This window comes from Cebus imitator, unplaced genomic scaffold (genome assembly GCF_001604975.1).
Source record: "Cebus imitator isolate Cc_AM_T3 unplaced genomic scaffold, Cebus_imitator-1.0 Scaffold533, whole genome shotgun sequence".
Taxonomy (NCBI): Eukaryota; Metazoa; Chordata; class Mammalia; order Primates; family Cebidae; genus Cebus; species Cebus imitator.
In genome coordinates this window covers 1,256,885-1,279,258 of record NW_016107848.1, presented here as the reverse complement: position 1 = coordinate 1,279,258, position 22,374 = coordinate 1,256,885, and the positions used below count along the sequence as shown (strand labels likewise).

Sequence of the window (22,374 nt, the reverse complement as noted above, 5' to 3'; positions counted from 1 at the left end):
TCTAGGTATTCACCAACCCTCTGAAAGTGACTGAGGGAGGTCAAGGTGTCATCAGCACAGAGCACATTCTGGTTTCTGATGCAGATACCAAGCTGAACAATATTGACCTCTCCCTGCGGGGACTGCCTCTGCACGGAAGGGTGGAACTGAATGGATTTCCTCTAAATGCAGGAGGCACATTTTCTTGGGACGATCTCCATACCTTAAAAGTTAGGTTAGAACATTTCATGGCTTTTTTAATTTAAATATTTTGTTTCCTTATTTAGATCAGTTCAGAGTAAGAGAAAGACGTTTGTCCATTTCCTACAAGGATACCAACATGCCACTTAACACACTCAAGTCAGTTGAAAATTACAAATGATCAATTTTTGCCTTTCTCTCCAGACATTTTCTTTCTGTCTGGCTTGCTATACCAGTGGAGATAATTTTATGTACATTTGAATGGCAAAATTTAATTGCCATAAATATTAAATTTGCCGTAACTGCACATATCACAAGAGGTAATAGTCAAACTAGATAAAGAGAGACTGAAATAATCTGTGAGGCTAATGTATATAATTGAACTTGTCTCCCAGAGAAATGAATTTCATAACCTGGAAACTCTGAGATAGAACTCTGTTGATCAATGTCCTTAATGTAATCTTATTCCATTCTACTAGGGCAGGGATCTACAGGCAAACAAGCAGGGTGAGCTGAGTAGGTAGGGTGTAAAGCAATGCCTGAGTCTCCAACAGGGATGGCACAATCCCTGGCCTCATAGTCCTAGAGAAGTTGCCCTCACCTTAAGATCTTTCATTTCCTCTACTTAATGCAGTTCTGTAAGAAACTTTTCTACAAAACTGAGTGAAACTTCTCTGGAAAACAACACAAGCTATTCAAAAGCAATGGTCAGGCAGACCCACACACTAACTTCTCACTTGTAGATTCAAGCTATAAATCGGAGCATTGGCCCTTTAGATAAAGTATGATAGGAGAGATTATACTTCAAATGCTTAGTTCTGCATTTGACCAGAAAGTTGGCCAGAAATTAAGGTTTGTGCACAAGAAGACCAGTTTGATCCTGACAGTTTTTAGTTCCATCATTGATTTACAGTCCACGTATCTTGATCTTTTCACTCACACTCCTATTCTTGTTTAAAAAATTTTTTATTTTTTAGATTTCAACTCTCAGCTGTCTGTTGGAGTACTCTATTTAGGTAATTCTCATTAGGGAGTGAATGATGGATAGGAAAAATAGTACCAATATTTGCTAGAAATATTTGTTCAAGCATACTGTTAGAACTTGCAATTATGTTTTTTTTTTTTAAATTTAATCTTCACAGTAATTAAGTCTGACAGGGTATCCATTCTTGTATTTTAATTGAAGAACTAAGTACAAAGCGGTTAAGGAATTTGCCCAAGTTCATTCAGCTAGTATATGGAGGGGTCAGATTTTGAAAGAATATTTGCTTGATTCCAGTCATCCTTTGGATATATATTCTTAGGACCATTTCATCCTTTTAGGGATTTTAGCATACTGAAACAGAATTAGCGCATTGTCACTCACCAATATACTTTTGATAAAAATTGCAGAGAGCATGGCAAAATAAAGCATAGCGGGTAGTGCATGGGAGAAACGTGGAGGGTGGGGAGGATGTGGTACTTCCCCGTCATAGGAAGGGAATCCCCAATCTGAGTTTCTACCCAGCCTATGGGTGAAACTAGTCCTCGGTAAAGTATCTTTCAGCTCTGATATTTTCCCAATAGTTAAAGACTATATATGTTTAATATATTGTATTATTTTTAACACAACCTTTATTTTCCATTCCTAGGACTTAAGTTTAAAATTTAGCTTAATTCACTTTAGCAGCTCTTTAGAACTTTGCAAGCATCACTGCAATGGAGAACATGTGGGCTGGAGAACATGTGGAGAGCCTAGAATTAGACAATGCCTTCAAGAAACGTGGCTGAGAATTAATGGAAGATAGGGCCAAGGCTAGACAAAGGAAAGGAAAGGTATTTTTTAGGTCTGGGAGAGATTTAAGAATCTGTATAGATTGAAAGGAAGATAGCTAGTCAGTGGAAGAGGAAGAATGACAGTCAGAGGCAACACATAACTCATTGATCAAGGTTTTAGAGAATAGCTGAGTAGATTAGCCTTAGAAGTAGAAAAGGAGAGAAAAAATCAAATCCACAGTGTCCCACTTTTCATCAAATGCTCAGCCTGAGGTTCCCCTGGCCCTAGTCAATGTATTCTGCAAGTAGACAGACCTATACCAAATGGTTCCTGTTGTCACAGTGGCAATTGAAGGGCTGCTTTTTACTCTGAGGACACATTAGAAATGCATATAACACATTTTTTCCAGGGTGGAGCAATTTTGCATTCAAGGATATATGAGTAGTTAAATATGTGACTTCAGGATTATGCTAGTTTTGTTGTTGTTTTTGTTATTTATTTATTTAGTGAACACATGGCCAGATCCTTGGAAGAGGTCATGTGTCATGCATCTCAATAGACTCTCACACTGTTCCTAAGAGATTAGTGACACATATCATTCCCACAGGTATCAACATGATGGATCTGAGGTTCTTCAGGATGACATACTCTTGGAGGTCACCGATGGCACAAATTCAGCAGTGTTTGTTCTACATGTTGAGGTGGGTGAAAGTTTCCTCCCGGGGTTATTGTCTGTCTGTTTTGTACTGCTATAACACAATACCACAGACTGCGTAATTTATAATGAACAGAAATGTATTTGGCTCATGACTCTGGAGGCTGGGAAGTCTAAGATTGGGTGGCTGCATCCAGTGAGGGCCTTCTTGCTGCATCACCCTATGATGGAAGGGCAAAAAAAGAGCAAGAGGGAGCCAGAGACTGAACTCTCAACCTTTTATGATCAGCATTAATCCATTCATGAGGGTAGAGTCCTCGTGACCTGTAAACCTCCCACCTCCCAACACTGTTGCAAGTTTCCAGTGCATGCTTTTTTGGGGACACATTAAAATCATAGCAGTCATATAGAAATAGAGCGTCTGGTTGGAAAACTCTCAGGTCTTGACAGAACTTGAAACCCATAGCCTCCAAAGTGAGAAGTTACCTGCTTCGATCCTTGTATGTCTCAGGCCTGGCAATAGAGATCAAAGTTATAATGGTGAAATGGCCAACTATAGTATTCTCTGTCTCCAATCTATTTAAAGATAGAATTACTCTGATCGCAAACATAGATATTTGATTTAAAAAGTAATTGATTCTATGTATAAATTATTTCTAATATCTTTGAACTATAAAACTCAGGAATATTTATTTTACATTAGTGCAGGTTAGACTAGTATCATTGGGGTTTCTCTGTTTGCAGAAAAAGCCATGTATATGTGTGTGTGTGTGTGTGTATGGTGCCTCTTTGTGAGTTCCTGTACCATATAATCCTAGCATGAGTGTTTGAGATAATATTTCCCACTTTTGACAAATGACGAAAAATCTGCACATAAAATTTGAGCGCAGACCAGGTGTGGAGGCTGACACCTGTAATCCCAGCATTCTGGGAGGCCGAGGTAGGCCAATCACTTGAGGTCAGGAGTTCAAGATCACCCTGGCCAATATGGTGAAACCCTGTCTCTACTGAAAATACAAATTTTAGCTGGGCGTGGTGGCTCATGCCTGTAATCCCAGCTACTTGTAGGCTGAGGCAGGAGAATCACTTGAACCTGGGAGGCGGAGGCTGCAGTGAGTTGAGATCACCCCACTGCACTCCAGCCTGGGCAATAGAGGGAGACTATCTCAAAAATAAGTTGAATGCATTCCCAAGGGACTTACGGGAACCCCCTGAGTTTCTTTGTTGAGTGGCATGCAAGTCCAAGAGCATAACTCATAGGGTTTTGCAGGTATTTATAGTTGGTGACAAAAGAAGGTCTGAAGAAAAATATACCATGTTCCCTAAAGAGCCACTAATTATTTTCATTGTACTAGTTTATTTCTTTTTCTGCTGGAATTTTTCGGAACTTTGTGATATGAAATCATTATTATATTGGTAATAATAATGTCTTTGTAAGATATTTTAGTGACTAATAAAGAATGTTCAGTGAAGAAGTTATCCCCATTTTATAGCTAAGGATATTTAGGTCCAAAAATGTTTAATGACTTGCCCCAAATCATTGACTAAACAGAGTAGGCTTGGGTTGGCATCTCCATGCTTTGTTACCCAGGCCAGTGTTTTTGCCTCCTCACCCTGCCACACTTCTGTATCACTAGGTGATTATAATAATTATACTGGCCAGCAGTTCCTGTGCACCTCTCTATGCCGGGAACAAGGCAATCTCTTCCTTTCATTTTCCCACTTAGTTGTCATAATGGCCTTTGAGGCTTGGATAAAGAGCAGTATGATATTGCAGCTTCAAAAAGGACAGTTTTCTTTGTTGGCAGACTTACAGACAGACAAAGCTTTTCTGAGTTACTTTTCTTGTCTGAAAAGCAAATCTGTGAGGAGAAAACCCCAACCCTAAATTCTACCCATGACAATAGGCAATGCATTTTGGGAAAACAATCTGTTTCTTGTTTCTTTTTAAACACAAGAGTATGGTCTTTAAAAGCCAAACAGAGGCACAGCCAATTTTTGGACAAGCGTTTGTGATTTTTTTTTTTTTACCCAGAAGGAATATTCTTAATTCTATTGCCTTTGGACTTTATTATTCATTTGAAAGCTGAGGTTCTTTTGTGAACTGCTGCAAGATGGTCATCATTGAATTTGTTGGTGATATTCCTCAGAGTCAAAAACAATACTGCAGAGGGTCTTAAATGAATTTACTCAGCAGACATGAACAAAGATGATTTTTCTTAAGCCAATAGAAAAGTAGAGAATGCTGTAGGCTTTTAAAATCTTTAATTAAATAACCAGCCTGGAGCTTTCATTATCCAATTTCTCTATCCTAAAGGAAGTGTCCAAACGATTTAATGTATATTTGTTTTAGAGTTGCTAGCCTGTTTAAATAACAGAGTAATCAGGATATATATGCATAGTTGCATTCACTCATTCATTTATTCAGCAAATATTTAATAAGTGCCTTCTCTATGCCAAGTCTTAGACTAGATGTTTAGAATATGATGACGAATAAGACAAAGTCACTGTTCTTCTAAAGGTCACAGGCCAAGGATGAAGACAGGCATTAAACAGATTATCACCAAGATAATTAATTGATTAAAATTTAGATGGCGCTGTACATAAATAGGATGCTAAAAGAGAGTCAATAATAGAAGCCCCTAAATTAGTTAAATAGTCAAGGAAGCATTTCCTGAGGAATCCCTATGTAACCTGAAGGAGGAGTTAACCAAGCAAAGAGCTGGGAACGGAATTCCCTGGTGGGAGGAGAGATGGGCAGTGGGAAGAGAGATGGTGCAAACACCCAGTGATGGTGGGAATGTGTGTTGGGATAAAACTGGAGTGGAGTGGCAAAGGCACCACATAGCATGAGATAAGGTAAGAGAAATCCTAGCAGAACCAATGGGAAGCCACTGAAGGTCTCTGTAAGGCAGTGACTTAAAATCCACATGTTGAAAAGATCACTTTGGCTGAGCATTAGGGAAGAAGGTGTAGGTTGACAGGATTCACAGGGCAGACGTGGCGGACTTGCAGCACGCACCAAGTTGTGGCTGTGAACTCAGAGGGGGGTGTCTTCACTCCCTTTTAGAAGATAGACTTTTCCAGATTTCTACACGATCTTTTTAAATTTAGAGAGCCAGCGTGATCCCATGTTGCTTTTCTTTCCTTTTTACTTGGAGTTTTATTTTCGTGAGAGTGAGAGAAAAACATTTTGTCAAGTTGAAACCTGGCGTTGATTGAATAGTTAGAGTTTCATATTTAACTCAGACTCTTTGAAATGCAGCTGCTGCTTATTATAAGTCCAGAGAAACTTCCTGGGTGGTAGGAAGTTGAGGGTGGAAGAAAGCTTTGTAATCACCAAGTCATTTGAAACAAAAATAACTTTGATGCAGTAAATGTAAATGCCTCAGGCCACAAGGACGAGAACTCTTCTGGAATGTGTGAATTTAATGAAAGAGGATAAGGGCTGTGGCGAAGAATGCCTTATATTACATTTATATTTTGTCTGTCTAGAAACAAATGAGAGTTTTGAGTCCTGAACCATAACCATATTCTCCCTTGCTACCTAAAATGTCTCTCACAGGGGGCATTCTTTGCAAGATGGTTTACATAGGAAAAGTTAAAAGATGCAGATTGCTGGGCCAAATTCTATGGCTATTGTTTCATGTGTCTGTAAGATCAAAAATGCCTTTCATTCTGACTATAAGCAATGGATTATCAGTCAAACAATTTGTCATTTCTTTCTTTTTCTGAAAACATGCCTTTTTTTTTCATTGCCTAGGTATTCCCTGTCAATGATGAACCACCAGTCCTAAAGGCAGACCTCATGCCTGTCATGAATTGCTCAGAGGGAGGAGAGGTGGTCATCACCTCCGAATACATTTCTGCTACTGATGTGGACAGTGATGACTTGAAGTTGATGTTTGTGATTGCTCGAGAACCTCAGCATGGGGTGGTGAGGAAAGCTGGAGTCACAGTGCATCAGTTCTCTCAGGGAGATGTTATCTCAGAGGCTGTGACATACAAACACACAGGTAAGCAGCAGCATGGTGACCAGTGAAGGAATGCAAGCAAAATGAGAGTCTCCACTCCTCAGTGTGGGCTCCCATAATCAGTCATCATGCTTGCTTCCATTAAAAACAAGAAGCAACTGCAGCCTGGTCTCCATTTTTCCAGCATGATCACCATACATGGAAGTAGTTCTGATTGTGTTGTTATAACAAATTTCGAACAGTGGAGAAAGGGCAGATATTATTTGCTGCTCTGTTCCTGACACAACCACACAGACCTTCTATTCACCCTGTGATGCTCCTCAGACTTTTTGGTCAATTTGACCATCATAGTTTGTGGATCCATAAATCAAGACAGGAATGCCTGAAGCAAGCTCCTAAGGTAATTATATTATTAATTTTCAAAGCTTATTGATCACCAATTAGCACCTAAGAAGTAACTGGTCTGCTTTTTGAGTTCCTGAAAAGCAACAATAATGTCTTACCCTGTATATGACTTGCCCACAGCAAATGACAGCGTGAACACAGGTTAGATGTACAGAAAATGTTTATTAGCATTGCTCTTACACTTCTGGCATTGCTTTATGTTGTCACCCAAGTGGCATTTGTTCCACTAAAAATGTGTTAAATCAACACCTGATATCTGCAAGGTATAGCACTAGGCACAATGGGGTACACAGGAATATGACCTAGACCTGTGTAAGACTTTGACTTAAATGGGCAGATTTGCATGCACAGATGACAGTGTGACTGATACATTGCACGTCATCACATCATCTCCTGTTGCACGTCTTTTTGGTCTGGGTTGGGAATACTTCCTTGGTAACAATGCTGGATATTTCGTCTTGCTGGCTTTTACTGTACTCTAGTGCAATTTCCTGTCTACGCATCCATATGCCTCTTTAAACTGCAAATTCCAATGCAGCAAGTACGTCAAGTATGTAAGGGCAGGCGAGTGGTATAAGAAATAAGAGCTTTCAGAATTCAAATCATTTTCTTATTTGAAGAGAATTTAAACAGTGAGGTGCTGAGACCAGCTCGGCCATAGAGCCCCCCACCCAGGTGGCATTAAGAAGCAGACACCCAGATACAACAGCAAAGTGAGACTATCTAGGGGCCAACAGCCTTCCTAGCTGAGAGCCTCAGGGGCTGACAGCATTTCGGGATGAGGGCCTTGAGCAGATTCTGAGCCACATCTTTATTCTCTCTGAACAGGTGATTATTATTAACAAACAGGTGTTCTGTGTCTTCTCATAGAACCAAGATGAACTAGGTAGGCAGCTGGTGCCTGCTTACCACTGATCAAAGACAAGCTAGAAAGTATTCTCCACAAGGGAGCCACAGGGTCAGGGTCACGTAACCTGGGCTTAAAGAATTGTTTTAACCGGTGTATGATATACATATACTGTTTTGCTACTTTAGAATGCCCCAACCAGTTTTCCACACGGGGTGTGGGGGTCGGCCAGGTTTTGCTTGTCACTGTTCTTGGCAAACAATATAGTCCATCATACACTCAGCAGTGAGGCATGAAAGAAATTCAAGAGGAGGAATAGAGATAGCTAAAGAGTAATTTAGAAATGGGAGAAAACATTTTGAAATATTTATCCTAAATACTTTGGAAAACAATGATTTATTGAAACAAATGTCTCGTGGCCGGTTAGTTAATAAGGGACAGCTTAATCACTTAATCAGACATCTTTTTTCTTTAAGTGGTATCTCTCTATCCTCTTAACCTGTGTTTAGTCTTAGGAAAGGCTTCATGGGTGGTTTCCTTGTCCAGGGGAGCACAGTTCATATGTTTGATGTCTCTCAGGAGTTCACAACTAGGTACTTGTTTATTGCCCAATAGAAGTGAAATAGACTGAAAGAAAAGGGATCCAAAGACCAATGATTGTTATTTATTGCTTAATTATTTAACATTCCTGACAGGCTTTTGTAGCACAGGTAAAGTAGGAATGAGAAGAACCTGTCTTCTTTTCCAGTGCCTTGCTCTAAGTGCTAAACTAGTATACAGATTTCTGCATTTCCTCTAGTGTGATGGCCATGGACCAGACTGTAAACTAATTTTTTAAAAAAATAAAAACTAGTAGGACATTGGGGCAAATTATTTCAAATAGTTGGCTTATGGTTATGTTACTAAATTAGAAGGAATACTGAATTCGAAGGGTATTTTGGTATTTGAATGTTAGGTTTTCTTGTAATGATTACTGTTACTCAATTGGTAGTTACCCAGCCCTGTGCTGGGATCAGGATAAAGAACCACAGTATTGTAGGATCTGAGGTTTCAGTGAGTCTTCTAGCCCCTCTCCTGCTTCTACATGTTGATTTAAAGGCCAGCTAAGAATAATTTTATTAGCATTACTTTATTTGCTTTCTATAAGTATAAAAATAATACACATTCATTCATTGTAGAAAACTTGGAAAGAATGGAAAAGTACAATGAAGTTTTGAAAAATCACCTTATTACATGTCTAAAAGATAGTCACTCTTCACGTTTCAGTATTACAGTATTTTATTCTCTTTATTCTAACCATAGTTTTAACATAGTTGCAATCATGTTGTACATGCAGTTTTGCAGTTTACTTTTATCATTTAGATTATCACCTAAAATGTGTATTAAAATGTATTTTAAATGTTAGAAAGTCATTATAAATATGTTTTAGTAACAGAATCACATTTTACTTTATAAAAGTCCATTATTAGTTTGCTGTTCTCCAAAAATTAAACATGAAATCATTAAAAAAAATTTTTTTTCTGAGGCGAGGCATGGTGGCTCACACCTGTAATCTCACCACTTTGGAAGGCTGAGGCAAGAGGATCACTTGAGCCCAGAAGTTCAAGCCCAGCCTGGGCAACATAGGGAGGCCCTCGTCTCTGTGAAAATACAAACATTATCTGGACATAGTGGGACACATCTGTGGTCCCAGCTACTTGGAGGCTGAGGTGGGATTATCACTTGAGCCCAGAAGGTGGAGGCCAGAGTAAGCTATGAGCATGCCACTGCACTCCAACCTGGGCAACAGAGTGAGACCCTGTCTTCCCTCAAATTTTTAAAAAGTAACACTATGATTAACATTTGTAAGTACAAATCATGTCCTTAGGCTATATACCATTTCAAGGTAAAGAATTTCTCTGTCTATGTTGTAGGCTTTTTAGTGGCTTAATATTCAGCCTATTTTCCCAGCTATTTCTGTAAATATCCTATGGTTCCATTACAGAGAAATTTGCTATTTGCCTTCTTTTTCTTAAGCTGTCTTCTCTTTCTGTAGTGACTTTTCATTTCTCTCCCCCATTGCCTCTCCCTACAGATCTTCTGTCCCATCCCCCAATCTGCTTATCTTCTTGGCAAACTCTTACTCTTTAATGCTCAGGACAAAACCAGCAAAGGCATCTGGAAACTTTGCTGTCTTTCCTTGGCACATATGCTCTGCCCCTATGCCATTGTCAGCTAAAACTCATTTTCTTTCATCTTTAGCACCTTGCACACAATCAGGCTGAAACATGTAAAATTGCTATGTAACAGGTTAAAAAAAATGGTTTCATAGTAGCAATTTCATGTGGGGGATTCTACATAAGATATATATATATATAGAGAGAGAGAGATATCTATATCTATATCTATCTATCTATATCTATCTATCTGTCTATATATATATATGTCTGTGCTATTCTAACCACTCTGCATTTTCTTCTCTACCATTAGACTGTATCAGTGTCTGATGCATAGTGAGTTATTTTGACATTTGACATTCTTTTGAGATGTCTTTTGACAATTCCAAAATGTCTGCCCTTTTCTCTGCTGGTGCACCTGAAACACTAATTATCACATAGTAGGTATTGAATAAATATTTATTGAGTGAATTACTAATGAACAAATGTTTTAAGCCAATTTGTATTTTAGGTATATGAATAGGTGAGAGGTCTCTTATTTTTGACTCTTCCTCACATTGAAAGCTGGTTGTTTCTTTAATTCTCTCAACTTCAATTCCGTTTTTCCTTTTAAGCCCAGTTTTCTCAGCCTTTGATCACTTGGTTGTGCAATAATATCATCTTTAGATTTTCCTTGTCATTTTTAAACAGGGGAAGTAATAGCAGCCACAGAGCTCTGCAGATTTGAGCAGTGTCCAGTGAAAAGAGAGGATGTCCCTGATCTTTTATATCCTAGGTTCATCAAAACTCCAAGAATTAATGGCTCCCTGTGTTAGTCCATTTTCATGCTGCTACTAAAGACATACCTAAGACTGGGAAATTTGTAAAAGAAAGAGGTTTAATGGACTTACAGTTCCACATGCCTGGGAAGGCCTTATGATCATGGCAGAAGACAAGGAGGAGCAAGTCACATCTTACATGGATGGCAGCAGGCAAAGAGAGCTTGTGCAGGAAAACACCCATTTTTAAAACCATCAGATCTCATGACAATCATTCACTATCATGAGAACAGGGCAGGAAAGACCTGTCCCCATAATTCAATCGCCTCCCACTGGGTTTCTCCACAAAATGTAGGAATTGTGAAAGTTACAATTCAAGATGAGATTTGAGTGGGGGCACAACCAGCATATCAGTCCGTTCTTAGGATTTTCATGGTGATGCATGAGAAATACCAGCAGTGCAAGTGCAAAACTTTTCAGTGTCCTGGATAGCAAGCTCTCTTACTCCATGTCCTTAGTGGGTAACTCAAGAGCAGATTGCCCTGTTGCTAATAAACTATCTAATCATGACATTTTTTTCCTTCTTCCTCTCACTGTCTAAGCTGGGAGCATTTTGAATCCCATAGGTGTGAGACCTACAAAGTGAAAAGGAGAAAATGAAAGTCAATGCCTTTTTTTTCCATGCACAGTTGCTATTTTTTAAAACATCCTGGCTAATATATAATAAGGAGAATATTGAAAGAAGTGGGAAAAAGGTGGCCTACTTTTGTATTTCACCTATCCAACATCCTCTTTTCTCATAACTGCTATGTGGTTGATGGTTGTTCATTTAAGATGGTTACTGCAAATGGAAAGACAATTCCCAAAGGAACACAGATGCCTTCTCCCTCTCTGTGAGGTTGGTCCTAACATGAGACAATTATAAGGGAAGAATGAAACCTTTACTAGTGAAGTTTCGGGTCCCTGCCTTGTTCATTCATGAACCATCAAACCCTTGTTAGCCCTGTTTTGTCCCTCCTTATGGTAATACATGACTGGTAGGGAGTTCACCAGAGGCAACAGATGGGCAAGAATTTTTGCATCATTTTCATGACTATATTTGATTTCATAGTGATAAAATTGGGTTTTACATTTATTTAATCCACTAACTTTTTTCCCTTGCCATTTCAATGCTTGTAGAAGAGGTGTGAGTAGATTTCGTCTTGGTATTCTATATTTTTTAAAAGTCAGGTTTCAGCTATAGTTGTGTCTTCCAGGTGGCGAGATTGGCATGATGCCTTGTTTTGACACCATAACGTTGGTGGTTTCGGATGGAGAGGCTGGCCCTTTTGTGAATGGCTGCTGCTACAATGGACCTAATCCATCTGTTCCTCTTCATGAGTCCTTTCCAGTGTATAATCTCAACATCACAGTATATCCAGTAGACAACCAGCCACCTTCCATTGCAATAGGTGACTGTGTGTTTTTCTGTTACTGAACTATTGTCTGATCTAGTGTCATACCTGTGGTTCAGTGAAACAATATATTTTTATTATAATCTGAAAAGAAAACCACCATACGGAATTGTCTTTCAGTAATTGCCTCAACACAAGTTTGTGGAAAACCCAAATCTGCTAAGATTACAGGGCAAAAGACTTTACATGTTTAAAATTTTAAATATTTCTGTATGGATAGAGAATACATGTGTCGTGGTGTGTGTGTGTGTGTGTGTGTTGGGACAAGGACAACATTGTAATCCTCAACTATTCTGATTTTATTTCACATGGGAAAATATAATTTGCCTGCTGAAGAGAAAGTAATTTATTTTATCCATAACAATATCTATTAGAACAGAATGAGTATACCAGGGAGACCATTTATATACATTTAACCTTACTTGCTTTTTAGAAAGTCATCTCTTCACAGGCATTATGTATATGTTCTGTCTCTCAGAAAAAAATATAAGCATATGTATGAATGTTATTGTAATTTGCAAACTATCTCCCAAGCAATGTTCTGGAAAGAAAGCATTATCCCAGCAGAATAATTAAGCATCAAGGCATGAAGAATATCTTCTTTATGAGCAATTCATAATAGCTCTCAGGCAATTAACGCTCTGACAAACAGAGGTAACGACTGATCTTGAAGAGTACATAAACTACATTTAGTGGCTTAACATTAAAACAGTTTGGCAATTCCTACTTTCATTTGTCACTTCCATAGAGACACAAGGGAAATCAGAGTTCCTTGAGAATGACTAAAGGGCTGTGCTGGAGCAGTTAGTATTTCTGCTATCTTTCCATTATTGTCTGGCTTACCTGTACAAGAAAAAAATATAATTCCGTAAGTCAAAGTAAATTCACTCATTACCACTCAAGATTTTCACTTTAAAGAGAATTATGCCAGAGAAAATAAACATCTCCCATGGAAATGTTTTTGCACATGGGAGGCTTCTCTGAACTAGAATTTCAGTCGCTGCATGTAGTCCTACCTAGTCTGTTTAGAGGATTTCATGCTAAGTTGTAATTGTGTTTTTATTTGTGTGCAGGTCCCATGTTTGTTGTAGATGAGGGCTGCTCAACAGCCCTTACCATTAACCATTTGTCCGCCAGTGACCCTGACACTGCAGCAGATGACTTGGAATTTGTTTTGGTGTCTCCTCCTCAGTTTGGCTACCTCGAAAATATACTCCCTTCTGTGGGTTTTGAAAAAAGCAATATGGGCATAAGTATAGGTAAGTTGTAGCTTCATGACCAGCAATGACTCCCTTCATTATATTTATGGATGTGATTGGCCAGCTCATGCTTAGTAACTGGGTAAGGACTTTCAAAATGTTTAAAGTGCTGGGTGTGGCGGTTCATGCCTGTAATCCAAGCACTTTAGGAGATTGAGGTGGGTGGATCACTGGAGGTCAGGAGTTTGAGACCAGCCTGACCAACATGTGAAACCCCATCTCTACTAAATACAAAAAATTAGCTGGGCATGGTGGCACATATCTGTAATGCCAGCTACTTGGGAGGCTGAGGCAGGAGAATTGCTTGAACCCAGGAGATGGAGGTTGCAGTGAGCTGAGATTTCACTATTACACTCCATCTTGGACAGCAAGAGTGAAACTCCATCTCAAAAAAAAAAAAAAACAAAGTTTAAAGCACCATATGTATTCAATGAATTATTATTATTACTATTATAGCTGATACTTTTGAATCTTACTATTTTTCATTTTAATTTTTATTCCGAATTTCCGCATGCATGCAAATTTACTTCAAAATAAATGGAATTTTATTTATGAAAAATCCAAGAATAAACATTGATGAGATAATGGTTTAAAAGTCCCTCATAGCAACACAGGATACCATGGTAGAGTAAATCTAGTGGGAGCTCACAAGGTCTCATCCTCACAACCTTCTAGCACTTTGAATAGGTATTGGAGGAAAGGATGAGGAAATATACTATGGATGTAACAGAGAGAACGCCTGAAATGTTGAAGCAGATGACATGATTTCAAAACCAAAATGTATCCCAGATACTTAAATAGCTCTTGTATTTCGGGCAAAAACAAACCAACCAAAACAAAAACAGAAAGCAAAAACAAAATCTTCCAAGGACATAAAAATGACTCTCCAACCCTCTTTTGAAGAAGGTCCATTTTAAATATGAAAGAGACTGAATTTAAGATTAATTGCATTTAATGTTACTCAATTTCTCTTGTGACTTAATGCACATCTTAGAGCATTTTTCTCTTTGGATTTAAGCCATGTCAAAATATCAAAACAGTGGGTTAGCTAATTCCACTCAATCCAACCCGTTTCTTGATATGTATGTCTTAGAGTGGAGAGATGATTGATTGACTCTTGTTTTGCCTTTACATGAAGGAGGTGGTCTCTTTTATTCAAGCATGACAGAGAACCATTCATACAAAAGTAGTCGTTTAATCGAGGGAATGTCTCTGACATTTATTCTAAGTATCTGAAGTAGTCTTGAAGTCCCTGTGCATACTGGTTAGTAATTATCACTCTTCTGTTCTCCATGCAAATTTGATCCTTCTTTATGATCCATGGATATCTGCTTTTATGTTGATGGTTGGCTGTTGTAGCAACCTTTGATAGCAGATACTTAGGTCAACTGCTGTGATCTCTTATTTGCATTCCTGAGAAATTGGCTGTTATTGGGTTAAGGATTAAGGACCAATAACTTGGAAAAATGTTTTTCTTATTTATCTGTTCCATCTTGGTGTGCTCTAGATTCATTTCAGTGGAAAGACATGAATGCTTTTCACATTAACTATGTGCAGTCCAGGCATCTGAGGACAGAACCAACTGCCGACCAGTTCACAGTATACGTCACAGATGGGAAGCAACACTCCGTGGATATACCATTTTCTATTATCATCAACCCCACAAATGATGAAGCTCCTGACTTTGTAGTGCAGAATATTACTGTAAGAAACATATCCAAATGTTCAGTTTCTCTCTTATCGTTTTTAATTTTTATTTTCACCTAGTCCATTTACATTGGTCCAAGTACACTTAACACATTTAATTGGCGAGGAGTGGGGAAACCTTTTCATAGGCTGGGCGCTCACACCTGTAATCCCAGTACTTTGGGAGGCTGAGGCAGGTGGATCACAAGGTCAGGAGTTCAAGACCAGACTGGCCAAATGGTGAAACCCCGTCTCTACTAAAAAATACAAAAATTAGCTGGACCTGGTAACTTGTGCCTGTAATTCCAGCTACTTGGTAGGATGAGGTAGGAGAATTGCTTGACAGGACCAGGGAGGCAGAGTTGCAATGAGCCGAGGTCACAATGTGCACTCCAGCCTGGGCAACAGAGCAAGACTCCATCTCAAAAAAAAAAAAAAAAAAGAAATCTTTTCACATCAGTATATAATTTTTAGGCAGTTCTATTTTTTCACAAGAGTATTTAACTCAGACATAGGTTGTAACCAATCCTGAGAAATGAAATGAGCATACGCTTTGGAATCAGAGGGACTTGGGTGCTGCTTTTTACTAGTTGTAGGGTCTTGGGAAAAGTGTTTTTCTATTCTTCATCTGCAAAATGGGCATCAAATCTTTCTTAAGGGGTAGCCGTAATGATTAAGGTAGTCAAGCACAGAGTAGACCCTTAATAAATAAGTGTCATTATTATTATTATTTTTTTTTTTTTTTGAGACGGAGTCTCACTTTGTCACCCAGGCTGGAGTACAATGGTGGGATCTTGGTTCACCACAACCTCTGCCTCCCTGGTTCAACAATTCTCCTGCCTCAGCCTCCTGAGTAGCTGGGACTACAGGCGCCTGCCATCACACCTGGCTAACTTTTGTATTTTTCGTAGAGATGGAGTTTTACCATATTGGCCAGGCTGGTCTCAAACTCCTGACCTTGTAATCCGCCCGCCTCAGCCCCCCAAAGTGCTGGGATTGCAGGCATAATGTGCCCAGCTATCATTAGTATTATTGATGTTAATATTATGTTTGTCATCTTTTCTCTGATAGTGACCAAAGCACATCTTAGCTATTTTGAGAGAATTATTTTGCCTTATTTTCACAAAAATAATGAAATTCTAAATGTGAAAATATTTATCTGATTTTAATTTTTGGCTGAATCTTAATGGAACACAAAATTCAGCTCAGCATGAAATGTGAGAGCCAGCTTCTGCCTTTTCACTTTTGTTGGCACATGGGTTTCTCTGGAGAACCCTTCAGTAATTATAAGAGAGAAAAAAAATCTTCAGATGAGTCCTCCTATATTTACCTTCATTGTCTTGTATTTGCCTAGGGTTGGGGCTTCTGAAGTAATTAGACCACTGGGAAGTCGTCCCTTGCTCTTCTCTGGAAGTAGTCATGCTTTTATCTGCATTCCCCAGAGAGACTATTGGAGAGTGAAAAATATGAAGCCCTGTGTGTTTTGGGCAAGCAGACTTTAAGCTTCACATATTTTTTTTAAGATAACCATGTTTTGTTTTCTTGTCAGAGAATGTATTTAGTTTATAGACAGTTGAGCTTACATCAAGTTAATGCTGCAAGAAGATTTGAGGTTTTAGTTTAAGTTATTATAATCTGTTCCAAACCTTGTACTAATAATATTTGGCATTTTATGTATATTGATCCAAAATTTTTGTTGTCCTAATCCCAATAAACTATTCAATCTGCAAGAAACAACCTCACATTTTAGTCAAGCTCTATGAAGAGGATATTATAACATATTTTAAGTTGCTTTATTAAAGTTCTTGGAGAAAAAGGCAAGGTCCTATTTCAGATGTTTCCATAAGCATATCATTGTAAGTTGAACTATGATGCCAACTTAATCTTTAATAAGTAGGGCTAGATAAAAGAAAATCCGTACCATTTTAGCCCAAGTATCATATATACCAAGTAACTTTTTTTAACATATGTTCAATAAAACAGGGTTGCAGGAGGGCACCCTTCAAAGTCAGTAAGAGAGGCTGAAATGAAAGGATGCTTTAGACCAGGCACGGTGGTGCATGTCTGTAATCTCAGCACTTTGGGAGACTGAGACAGGAGGATCCCTTGAGCCACAAAGTTTAAGACCAGCCTGGGCAATGTGGCAAAACCCCATTTCTACAAATAATAAAAATAAATTTTAAAAATGAGCCAGGCTGGTGGCACATGCTTATGGTTCTAGCTACTTGGGAGGCTGAGGTTGGAGAATTGCTTAAGCCTGGGTGGTTGAGCCTGCAATGAGCTATGATTGATCTACTACACTCCAGCCTGGGCAACAGAGAAGAGCATGCGGAAGGAAGAAAGGGAGAAAGGGAGGGAGGGAGGAAGGAAGGGAGGGAGGGAGGAAGGGAGGAAGGGAGGGAGGGAGGAAGGGAGGGAGGGAGGAAGGAAGGGAGGGAGGGAGGAAAGAAGGAAGGAAGGAGGGAAGGAAGGAAAATACAGGAGTTTTTACTGAAATAACAAAAATAAAACCCACCAAATATGCTTAGTGTATGTAGCAGATATTTGTGCCACTTATAAAGCAGATGGAGGGAAGGAAGGAAGGAGGAGGGAGGGAGGGAGGGAGGAAGGAAGGAAGGAAAAGGAAGGAAGGAAGGAAGGAAGGAAGGAAGGAAGGAAGGAAGGAAGGAAGGAAGGAAGGAAAGAAGGATGGGTGTTTTAATAAATCCAAACCATAAGGAAGAAAGGAAGGGAGGGAGGGATGGAGGGAGGGAAGGGTGTTTTAACAAATCCAAACCATACATGTCCTTCAAGGCTTAATTGCCTTCTTAGTCATGAAAACATCCTGATCTCTGCCTTTTTGTGATTCTTGTTTATGGATATCTAACAACACTAGACATTTACTTCCTTGAGTTATAATTATTGATGGACAAGCCTTTGCAGTCTCACCTGACTTGGATTGTTGAGAATGTTTGTATTCCCCACAGCATGTAGCTTGGTAACATTGTAGATTACCAATAGGCATGTGTAGAATTTATACACTCTTATTATTTAGATTTTGCTATATTTCAAAGTAGGAAACAGAAATACTTCTTTGTTCTCTCAATCCTCACTGTGAGAAAAAAAGATTGAATCAGCAGAGTAACATTGTCAAGTTCTAAATGACTGGGTACTACATGAAATGATAAACAGGCGCTTGTCTTTGTGCCTAAAGGATTATAAAAGCTGAAGTAGGCATGAGAGGGAATGGGAAGAATAGTTCAGGAAATCTGGAAGTATGAGAACTGGAGGGAGATAAGGAATCCAGAATGAAAATATACATAATTATGCATCCAGTAGCACCCTTTGTAATTGTTGTTGATTTCAATGGAAATACAGAAGTTTTTACTGCAATAACAAAAATAACCACCTAACATGCTGAGTGTATGTAGCAGTTATTTGTGCCACTTATAAAGCAGACAGAAGCAGAAGACTTGTAGAAGCAAGGAGATCCAGGAGGATTGGTTTATGAAGGTAAAGTTTCTAGATTCAGTTTTACAACTGAAGTTTTCTGTGACTTCTTCAAAGTAAGCACCGTCTTTGTTGCATTTTTCCCCCGACCTTTGAATTATGAACAATACATATTTTAAAAATCATATTTTTTTCCTTCATGGAAATGAATAAAGTGCTTTGAAATCTTCAGAAAAAAATGTAAGGGAGATTAATAGATTTGTTGTTTCTTTTACTCTCCTAGTAAACCAGCAGTTTCTTTTTGGGATTCATTCTGTACAAGTCTCATAGAAAATTTGAAGTAGGATATATTCAAATAATTTCCTTTGAGCAATTTTCCAAAGAAAGGCAGGTTTTCTTTCATGCACTGCTGACTTTTGTCATGTGTTCTGGCTCAGGTGTGCGAGGGCCAGATGAAAGAGCTGGACTCTTCCATCATCAGAGCCGTGGACCTGGACATTCCCCAGGATCCCTTGCTGTTCAGCATCACTCAAAATCCACGCCATGGCCTCCTCATCAGTGGAGGGTTTAGCAAAGACTTCTCTGAGAATAAGCAGCCAGCCAACCCTGACCAGAAACATGCGCCTGTCCACAACTTTTCCATGGAACTCCTCAAGACTGGTATAGCATGTTCCACTTCTATGTATTTGTTATTGTTTATTGAATAATTTAACCCATACTTACATGTGGAATCTGAAAAGGTCAGACCTATATAAGCAGATAGTAGAATGGTGGTTACCAGAGTCTGAGGGTGGGGGAATTGGAGAGATATTGGTTAAAGGATATGAAATTTCAGTTAGACCAGAGAAGAAAGTTCAACAGATTTATTGTACAGCATAGTGACAATAGTTAACAATATATTGCATACTTGAAAATACCTAAGACAGTAAATTTTAAGAGTTCTCACCAAACAAGGAAATAAGTATATGAGGTAATGCATTTGTGAATTAGCTTGATTTAACCATTCCACAATGTGACCGAGTGTGGTGGCTCATGCCTGTAATCGCAGCAGTTTGGGAGGCCAAGACAGGCAGATCACCTGAGGTCAGGAGTTCGACACCAGCCTGGCCAACATGGCGAAACCCCGTCTCTACTAAAAATACAAAAATTAGCGGGGTGCAGTGGTGCACTTCTGTAATCCCAACTACTCAGAAGGCTGAGGCACAAGATCGCTTGAGTGTGGGAGGTGGAAGTTGCCCGGAGCTGAGATCATGCCACTACACTCCAGCCTTTCAGCCTGGGTGACAGAGTAAGACTGTCAAAAAACAAACAAACAGGCAAACAATTTCACAATGTATACATGCATCAAAACACCCTGTTATATATTATAAACATATACAATGTTAATTTGTCATTTAAAAAATAAAATTAAAAAAAAAATTGACCTGGGAAAGATAATAAATCACAGAAATCGGGAGTGAAGAAATAGCTTTCACCTACTTTATTCATTTGTCCATCAAGAGCTGTCTCTAGGATGAATGTAGGACAGGAAGCTCTAGGTAGAGACAGTAGGTAACTGAAAAGGCAATAACATGTTTTCTTTCACTTTTAGACTCCCATTAAAGATGATATTTGAGTTTTTTGTATTTTCACTCAAACATTTAAAGCTATTATAAAAAAAATTCCTTTTTAGAACTATTGAGATCATGAAACTACATTTTAAGAGATTTGCCTGCCAAAATTTCCACAGTTGAAACAAATATAGAACCACACAGAATAACATTCATTATTCTCTGAGGGGATAATTTGCTCTTTAGAGAAATGGCACTTCGCATAGCAGCCTGAATTATTTTTTAATTACTCTTTTAAAAACATTGCTCTCATCCCATTTTTCACATATGAAAATGCTTTTAAAAATTTGATAAAAGTGTGAGGTTCCTGAATGACTGCCTCTTCCCATTGTCCTTCCTTAGGTGTTTTCTTTTCCCAGCCTGTGAGGTCCTTCCCTCTCCTTTGCCAGGCTAGCCACGGCTGTGCCTTCAGAATGCAGCTTTCTGTTAACCTTCCCCTTGAAGCCAACCCAAGGTCTCCAACCACTGTTCTCTGTGCTTGCTTCATTTTAGCACTCATTCAACATTTTCCCAACTGTCTTTTAGTTATATTTCCCCAACTAGTGTGTAAGCTTTCTGCCCCAAAGGTATTTTTGTAATTCTTGCAAAAATTATCTCAGTTTTAAATTGGAAAAGTGCAGCCAGGTACGGTGGCTCACGCCTGTAATCCCAGCACTTTGGGAGGCCGAAGTAGGTGGATCACGAGGTCAAGAGATACAGAGCATCCTGGCCAACATGGTGAAGCCCCGTCTCTACTAAAAGTACAAAAATTAGCTGGGCATGGTGGTGCGCACCTGTAGTCCCAGCAACTTGGGAAGCTGAGGCAGGAGAATAGCTTGAACCCGGGAAGCGGAGGTTGCAGTGAGCTAAGATTGCACCAATGTACTCTAGCCTAATGACAGAGCGAGACTCCATCTAGAAAAAAAAAAAAAAGATAAGTGCATTTATATATTTCTCAGCTTTTGTCAATTGCAAAGAAATACATTCTAGAACATAAAAGGTAATATCATCAAATCAATAACCACATGCTGCAAATAATAGAATATATTGTTTAAAATATTTGTTTTCAAATTTGACCAAGGAAAAAATAATATTTCAAATTTTATTTTCAAGAAAGTCAATTTAAAAAAATAACATTTGTTGGTTATTATCCAGCTAAATAAGAATTATATGATCATTGTGTACAGTTTGGACACAGTCATTTTGAAGAAAAAATAAAAATTTCCCACATAAATATTAGTATTTTAATATTTTGGTGACTTTCTCAGAAATTAGATTTTCATCTATATTTTATTTGTGGTTGATTTATGGCTATATTTTTTAAAAAGCTTTAGTGTATTCTCATAATCATCCTTCCACACAAATATACAAAGTTTTAAAAACTCCATATTATATAATCTGTTTTTCTTTTACTTTTTTTTTTCTTTTGGAGACAGGGTCTTGCACCGTCACTTGGGCTGGAGTGCAGAGTTGCACGATCACAGTTCACTGCAGCCTCAACTTCCAGGGCTCAAGCAATCTTCCCACCTCAGCCTCCCAACTAGCTGGGACTACAGGCACAAGCCACCACACACATGACTGACTGAATTAAAAAAAAATTATAGAGACAGTGTTTCCCTATGTTGTCCAAAGGGGCTCAAGTGATTTTCCTGCATTGGCCTTCCAAAGTGCTGGTATTACAGGAGTGGGTCACCATACCTGACCTCTTCTTACTTTTAAAATATTGAGGCCAGGTGTGAAGGCTTATGCATGTAATTCCAGCATTCTGGGAGGCCAAGGCAGGTGGATCACTAGAGGTCAGGAGTTTGAGACCAGCCTGGTCAACATGGCAAAACTCTGTCTCTACTAAAAGTACAAAAAATAGCCAGGCATGGTGGCACCTGTCTGTAATCCCAGCTACTTTGGAGGCTGAGGCATGAGAATCGCTTGAACCCAGAGGGCAGAGGTTGCAGTGAGCCAAGATTGTGCCACTGCACTCCAGCCTGGGCGACAGAGTGAGACTCTGTCTCAAAAAATTTTATTATTATTATTATTATTACTGAAAACTTAGTTTTTGATAATTACATTATAAAATCATCATATAGACTTACTATGCTGTAATTTTTAAAAAGAGATGACTTTGTCACCCAGGCTGGAGTGAAGTGGTATAATCGTAGCTCACCGCAGCCTCAAACTCCTAGGATCAAGCATTCCTCCCTGTCTCAGCCTCTTGAGCAGCTGTGACTA

The 22,374-nt window shown here is 38.8% G+C and overlaps 1 protein-coding gene across 9 annotated transcripts in view; it reads left to right on the top strand.

Moving 5' to 3' along the window:
* Positions 1-22,374, top strand: part of FREM1 (FRAS1 related extracellular matrix 1) — a 162,134-nt gene that overhangs the window by 78,295 nt on the left and 61,465 nt on the right. For all 9 annotated transcript variants that reach the window (XR_005197732.1, XM_017514683.2, XM_017514684.2 and 6 more), the window contains 7 exons: positions 6-214; positions 2,544-2,637; positions 6,355-6,607; positions 11,988-12,182; positions 13,259-13,444; positions 14,952-15,148; positions 18,997-19,219. Coding sequence is in view for 8 of the 9 variants with exons in the window: in XM_017514683.2 (XP_017370172.1) it covers positions 6-214; positions 2,544-2,637; positions 6,355-6,607; positions 11,988-12,182; positions 13,259-13,444; positions 14,952-15,148; positions 18,997-19,219 (1,357 nt within the window). In the remaining variant the exon portion in view is untranslated. The remainder of the gene's footprint in view (positions 1-5; positions 215-2,543; positions 2,638-6,354; positions 6,608-11,987; positions 12,183-13,258; positions 13,445-14,951; positions 15,149-18,996; positions 19,220-22,374) is intronic.